Raw genomic sequence first — 7,286 nt, 5'->3', positions numbered from 1 at the left:
TTTCGGCCGCTTGTATCCGGGACCTCGTTCTTTCGGTCATGACCCAAAGCTCATGACCATAGATGAGGGTAGGAACGTAGATCGACCGGTAAAACCGGTAGAAAATATTACATCAGCAATTATTTTATTACCCTTTAAATTGATTTCTGGAGATTATCCAAGGTGCTTCATGACCCATAATTGGGTCCCAAGTCCAACTTTGGGAACCAAAGTGCAGTGGTTCCCAAACTTTTTAGCTTTTGACCCACAAAACAACAGTAGCAGAGACCTGTGCCCCCAGCTATTTTTGGGTGATAAACATTTGCATTAGGCCAACTAAACATGGGCATAGTAACAATATTTTTCTACTACATTTATCCATTTTAAATATACTAACCTCACTTCTTTGTAACAACTAAGACAAAAATATAATTAATTCAGAAAATCTTTTCAGGACCCCACCTTGATGTTTCGGGACCCCACTTTGGGTCCCGACCCCAACTTTGAGAAACACTGCTCTAAACAGTTAAAACTCCAGTGCTAATATTACTCAGATATATTAAGGGTTTCTTTAGCTTAAATGACAGCAGGCGATCAATGTAGGAGTTCAGTTGTTTGTTAAAAAGGAAAGGTTGGATTATATAAAAAAACTAACTTTCAGCTCAAGTGTCCTTCACTAACACTGAAACTATTTCACACTGAAACAGCTTTTTCTGTTTAACCATGAAGAAAACTTGTATATTTGGCACCACCTAGTGGAAAAACATCCCATGTGATGACCTACTGCAATCACAGCTTTCTATTGTTTTTATTCTAAAACTTTACACGCAGTTGTTATAAAACAAAAAGTCACCCTAAAGAAAAAATTTAGATTTACCTTTATTGGCATTTTACAGAGCAAAAGCTTTTTTATGTTATATTTTCCAAGCCTTCACTTCCCCCACAAATTAAAAATGATTAGAATCTGTGTTTATGTGTATATTTTTATATATGCCCTCCATGTATTTATCCATTTATTTTTCAGGTGAGCGGACAGATGTTGGGTGTGTGGTCCTGTTTTGTTGGCGTATATTTAATAAACTTCTAATCACTATTTCAATCTTTCTAATTACTTCTCTGTTTTTCTCTCTGTCTCTATTTTCTCTTCACTTAAAAAAGAAAAAAAGAATCTGTTTACAGTGATGTAAAAATGAATTGAACATATTTATTTTATAGGTTTTAATAGTTAAAAATGTTTGTTTTAAATCATGTCAAACTCAAGGTCCGAGGGCCAAATATGGCTTTAGTTAACACTTTATCCAGCCCCAAAGGTAATAATTTAACCCCTTAACAGTCATTGGACAACCTGGTTTAAAAAACAAAACAAATTAATAAATAAATATAAAAATAAAAAATACATCCAGAAACATTTTAAAGGCAAAAATGGCAGAGTTTTTGCCCACTGGTGGAACAAAGAAAGCAAAGAGGTAAAATGTGAAATAATTTGGTGGACAACTTTCAAACCAAAAAAAACAAGTTAATTTGTTATTATTATAAAGTGAAATAATTTTTAGTGTTTTTTTCTTGCTGTATTGTGTAAAGAACTGTAGCTCCAAGATATAATAAATAAAAACATTAATAGAGAGCAAGACATGAGAAATGAATGCTAATAATGAGTCTGTCCACATTTTATTGTTTTTCTTTATTCGTTAGGGTATGTATGCTCTAAACGTTACATATAACATTATTTGGAAAAGGTCGATTGTATTTCTGTAAGAATATTTTTTGTTATTGAACCAAAACGATTTAAATCAGCCTCTTTACAGAACGACACTCATCTATCTGTAATAAAGTTCTAGATTAATAAATGTAACTTTAATCTTCTTAATATAAAACTTTTATTGTTTCAGTTTTAAGACGGTCCAGATTATTTAAAGAACTTGTAAAGATGCAGCAGCTCCTCGTCACAAAGTTAAAAACCAACAGACTGGTCTTTAACTCCCACTTACTGTTTGTGGATCTTTGGCATGAAAGCTGTTCAAGCTGTCACTGTGACGAGCAAAGAAAGTTGCTGTTGGAATTTTTTTATTAGGGAGCTGATAAATCTGCTTTAGATCCAGATCTGAGAGTCTAAAAGGGTTTTGCACTTTCTGCATGAATTATCTGTAGCAACGTGTTCAGTTAGCAGTTCTTAGTTTTCTCCCAGCAAAGTAAGACAAAAGACTCTAAATAAATTAAATGGTTTTGTTTCTTTTGCACACGTATTTACATTTCACTTTGAGTGTTTAATGTGTTTACGCTGAGGCATGATTTATTTGATCAGGACGTCCTCAAACAGCAGATGTTCTGAAGACAAACAGGAGGCAGACAGGATGATGCAACCAGGACAGGAGACACGATCCAGACGCTCCTCAACGCTCCGAGGTTCAGAGAAGCAAAGGTTTGCCATCGTTTCTTTTTTTTTTTTTAACATTTCTCAAATCCAAACTGCAAAACCTCAGCAGGTCAAGCTTTAAATGATTCAGGAGCTTGTTTGTTTGTTTGTTTGTTTGTTTACGTTCTGATTGACAGTCGAATCAAATCTACAGGCTGGATTCCCTGCAGTGAAGTCAGGACAGTTTGAGCTGATCGGGGCTCTGCAGCAGACAGTTGCTGCTGATCTGAGTAAATAAATAAATAAAAGTTTTTACTGTTTGATGCTCAGCAAACCCTCCTGCAATAAGTTACACAACTAAAAGCACAGCTGCTCCTTTTAATAGCTGACCAAAGTGTTTTATATTCAAGAGTCACGTCTGCAGTTAAAAACAGCGACGTGTTTTATTTCCACCTGTCCTGCAGCTGGACAGACCCGCCCCGCCCCGCCCCGCCCGCACAGGAAGCAGCACCGTTCGGGGCGTTCTGATTGGCTACTTGGAGGCAGCCTCCCCGTCGGGCCTCATGCTGAACGGCTCCAGGCGCTCGCCCTCAGGCAGCATGTTGTTGAGGCGCTCCATCAGCGGCACCGTCTGGTCGATGCCCATCTGGATGCGGCGCAGGATCATGGACATCTCGTTGACCTTCTGGATCTGCTCGGCGTACTTGGCGTAGCGTTTCTGCCGCTCCTGCATGATGCTGAACAGGGTTTCCACCGACAGGTCCATCTGGACGCAAACAAGCCACAGACAGACGCTTTACAACCTCTGTCTCCACTCAAACTGGTTGTTTACAGGTAAACCAGGTTCCTACAGTTTAAGACAAGTTCAATTTAAGACTTTTTAATACCAAGGGAAATTAAATTTTAAGATCAATTTCACAATAAAAACTGTGGCAGAAACTCATGAATCAAAGTATTTTTGGTTGAATTATTCAAATATTGCTAATAGACCAATTGTTTTTTATCCAAATCTAACTGCTTTTTCATCAAACATAGCAAAAACCTTCTTAGCTGTCAGTTTTAAACTTAATTGCTGGAAATCCTATAACGACTTAAATTTTGAGTTTTAGGACCCACAGTGGGGTCTTAACCCCAATTCACTGTAGATAAAACCTTAAAGTGCATGTGACATTAAATTTTTGTAAGAAATATTAATGCATTTTTGGAAAGACAACATTATTAACATATTAGAAAAAAAAATTCACATTGCTCAGAAGGACAGTGGTTGAGATATTTGCATGTGAAATAACAGGAAGTGATGTCAAAGTATAAAAATGCATGTGAATATTTAAAAAAAATAAATGTTACCAATTATTTTAATATTTGAAATGAATTGCAGTCATCCTATTTACAACGTCTTAACATTTTTAAGACTTCTGAAACATTGATTTAAGACATTTTAAGGCTAATTTAGGCCTTATTTTTGGATTGAAGAATTCAACGCCTTTTAAGAGTTTTTAAGGATCTGCAGGAACCCTGTAAACACCGCACCTCTTTGATCCTTTTGACCAGGGCGTTCTGGTCAAAAGCCACGGCCTCTGCACACTGGTACAGGTGGTCCTGGTACCGGACGCAGAGCTGCAGAACTTGAGCCGAGTCCAGCCTCTCCAAACAAATGCTGCTCGGCGTCGTCTGGCCGCTCAGCACTCCTGCACCGAGGAAGAACAAGAAGAGCAAAGTTAAACCTTTAAAGCAAAAAAAACCTTCACAACAACGCCGCAGGGCTCCCTGCTCTCTGTGATCAGCCGCGCAAAAGCTGACAGAAACGCACAATGTGTTGTTTTAGGAGCCACACAGGAAATTTGGCTCATTATCTGCATTTTAACACAACGCTAACGAGTTCAGAAGAGAATGAGTTTCACTGCTCAGACTTAGAAAAGAGATTTTTAGAAAGTGATAATTAGATTAAATATTTCTGGGTGGGGGGGGGGGGGGTTAATGATGCAGCATTCCTTGAAGGAATGAAAATCATTTGCTGGCTTTTACGCCAGCTGTAAACTAAAATTATCTTCTGCTGTGAAATGAGTACATTTTGGTCAGACCTTCAAAACATTATGAGCGATCTCATGCAAAACCACAGGATGCCATGCTGAGACTTTCTGCTACTTATATCAAAGTTTACTTTAGTTTTTATTGAACGTAATGAATTTAAAAGAATAAACAAAGTTATATACTAAAGAAAAAATAAATTTAAAACAAAATGCAAACAAAAAACTAGAACAACAATAATGAATTATGTTTACACGTTCAAAGGACAGGGTAGAAGTTTAAACTTATTTTTTACACCCACCCCTCTTACATCTAAAACACAAATAATCCATAATTATGACTTATATTAACGTGGTTAGAATATTCTTTTTTAAAATATTTTCTACATCCATATCTTTAACTTAAACAAAACATTCATTTTTTCATAATTTTTAATACATTAACTTTTTTTCAACAAATCATAATACAGTAATAAGTGACAATTTCTTCAAACAAAACATTAATGATAGCAGCAATTATTTCTCATTTTGATATGCAGTGATGACCATCTTCTTAAAAGACGTTTTAAACTGTTTTATATTTGGACATTGCTTGATTTCCATACATAAAGCATTCCACAGCTTCACCTCATGTCCTGATGTACAAAAGCTTTTCTTGTGGTTCTATATTTTAAAATTTTGAATTCACATTTTTCCCTTAAATTATAAAGTCCTTCCTTTTTGAAAAAAAGCTTTTGAATGATTCTTGGTAAGGAATTATTTTTGCCTTTAAACAAAATAATAGCTGTTTGTAAATTCACTTTGTCAGTGAATTTTAAAAGTTTAGATTTCATAAATAGTGAATGTGTATGATCCAAATAACCAAACTTATTGATTATTCTTATTGATCTTTTGTGTAATGTTATTATTTAGTGAAGTTCTGTAGTTGTTGCCCCATACTCTGCACAATAACTCAAATGAGGCAAGACTAGTGAACAGTAGAGAATGTGGAGAGCTGTTTCCTCCAAAACATGTTTAGTTTTATACGTCTTCTGGACGGGTTCTTCTTTAATGAAACGTTTCGTCTCTCCTCCAAGAGACTTCTTCAGTCTGAGAGTTTCAGGCAAAATTCAGGCTTTTAAGCCCTGCCTCCATGTGACTGATACTCACATCACATGGCTATCGTTGACACCTAATTAACACCTATTGTTAACGGGGTGGAGTGATACTGGCAATAGCAGAGCTGTAGGAGGGGGACAACTGAAAACGGAGGCCTCTTGGAGGAGAGACGAAACGTTTCATTAGAGAAGAACCCGTCCAGAAGACCTATACAATTTTTTTCTTTTTGATTTTTTACCTGGATTACTGAGATGCATCAGGACATGTTTAGTTTTGTTTAAAAATAAATACTTTTTGACAATTTACTTTGTATATATTTAATTTGAGGTTTCCATGTTATTTAGCATCAATAATGACCCCAAGAAACTTATAATGGTTTACTCTTTCAATGTTTACACCATATATCGTTATTTTGACATCTTTATTTAAGTTAAACTCGTTATCAGTAAAACTGACTAAGTCAAAGACATTTTTATGTGTTCCTGTGGTCAGTTGGCTGTGGCAGCCATCTTGAAATGGGTTAGCTCCAAAAGTTAATCAGTTGCAGATGTACATCACTGATTCCTCCAATAATTTATGAGATATTTTGCTAACAGACAGACACACAAACACATGTGAGACAGAAAGGCATAAAACCACGCTAGGCAACACTAAACAGATAAACATCTTTAATCAGTATTAAAAACTTATTAAAAGATGTTTGGCACTGTTACATCTATGTTTTTATAAAAAAATATTTGATTTAAATCACTTGGATGCTAAATTAGATTATTTTATCAGAGCTCATTTTCATTTTTACATTAATAATTTTATCAGCCCTGCTTTCTAAATGAAAAGATTATTTGATTTGGATTGTTTGTTTCCCCAGAGACAAGTGTAAAGACTGTGTGCCAACAGTGTGAGGCTGAATAAAAGTTTGTTTTGGTGCAGCAGGAGGAAAACATGGCAGCACCTTTCAGAAGCGGCTGAAACGTGGGGATCTCCTGGAGCTTGATGACATCCGGGTCGTTGTGGATGCTCCTCAGAGCCTGAGTCCCCTGGGCCACCACCACGATGTCGTCCATCTTCGCTTTGTGTTTAGCTGGGGACGGAGCCGCTGCAGCGCCGGAAAACCATGACAGATAACGCAGGAGTGAGGAGGTTTTGAATGAAACCGTAAACAAATAAAATACGGAGGTTTCCCCTCACCTGATGAGCTGTGATCTAAATGTTTGTGCTCCGCATCTCCGCTCTGCTCGGCTCCCATGACGCCAGGTCAGACAGCTCACAGTGCAGCAGAAAAGCGACCAAACTGTCGGTAAATCCTTCATACAATCTAAACACAAGATGACTGCTGAGACATGAGAGGCGCTTCTAAAAGAGACAGCGGCTGATAGTTCACACCAGCTGCACAGAAGCAGCTAGATGTTCGTCTGAAACTGAATTAGAAGCTAAAAGATCTAAAACCCGGTCATCTGGAATAGTTCAGCAAAGTTATTAATCACAAAATCACACAGAAGTCTCGAAATCTGTTTACTTCCGTAAATAATGACGCCTCGTGACTCAATTTATTGGGACTCTACCGCCCCCTGCTGCTGCGGAGACCTCATTACACAAACAGCTGTCACACATCCCACAGGAAGCTTTTTTTATTCTAACAAGGTTTATTGATCTGTTAGGCTCCTACATTTATCTGTATGTACATATATACAATATATGTATATACTGTATATATGTACATACATACAGTATATGTATGCAATCATGCTTTTTGTACATCTGCTCTGTCTTCTATATTTTACTATTTACTGGTACACAGGTCTGGTTTTATTAAAGGGCCAATATTATGT

General features: G+C 36.8%; 1 protein-coding gene and 1 long non-coding RNA gene across 2 annotated transcripts in view; one reads left to right on the top strand and one right to left on the bottom strand.

The window, feature by feature from the left end:
• Nucleotides 1–2,886, top strand: part of LOC106529850 (uncharacterized) — a 12,026-nt gene extending 9,140 nt beyond the window's left edge. Inside the window, exons 2-3 of the long non-coding RNA XR_001311688.1 lie at nucleotides 2,282–2,622; nucleotides 2,797–2,886. This is a non-coding gene — a long non-coding RNA (uncharacterized LOC106529850). The remainder of the gene's footprint in view (nucleotides 1–2,281; nucleotides 2,623–2,796) is intronic.
• Nucleotides 1,642–7,044, bottom strand: borcs5 (BLOC-1 related complex subunit 5). Its single transcript, XM_014025369.1, has 4 exons — nucleotides 6,646–7,044; nucleotides 6,410–6,553; nucleotides 3,863–4,020; nucleotides 1,642–3,098 (listed from the first exon to the last, which is right to left on the bottom strand). The coding sequence occupies exons 1-4, from the start codon at nucleotides 6,701–6,703 to the stop codon at nucleotides 2,865–2,867; spliced, it is 594 nt and encodes a 197-aa protein (XP_013880823.1). The 5' UTR covers nucleotides 6,704–7,044; the 3' UTR covers nucleotides 1,642–2,864.
• Nucleotides 7,045–7,286: the final 242 nt, after the last annotated feature.

This window comes from Austrofundulus limnaeus, unplaced genomic scaffold, assembly GCF_001266775.1.
Source record: "Austrofundulus limnaeus strain Quisiro unplaced genomic scaffold, Austrofundulus_limnaeus-1.0 Scaffold471, whole genome shotgun sequence".
NCBI classification, from domain to species: Eukaryota; Metazoa; Chordata; class Actinopteri; order Cyprinodontiformes; family Rivulidae; genus Austrofundulus; species Austrofundulus limnaeus.
The sequence above is the reverse complement of the archived record's forward strand: the minus strand, read 5'-3'. Positions and strand labels throughout refer to the sequence as shown.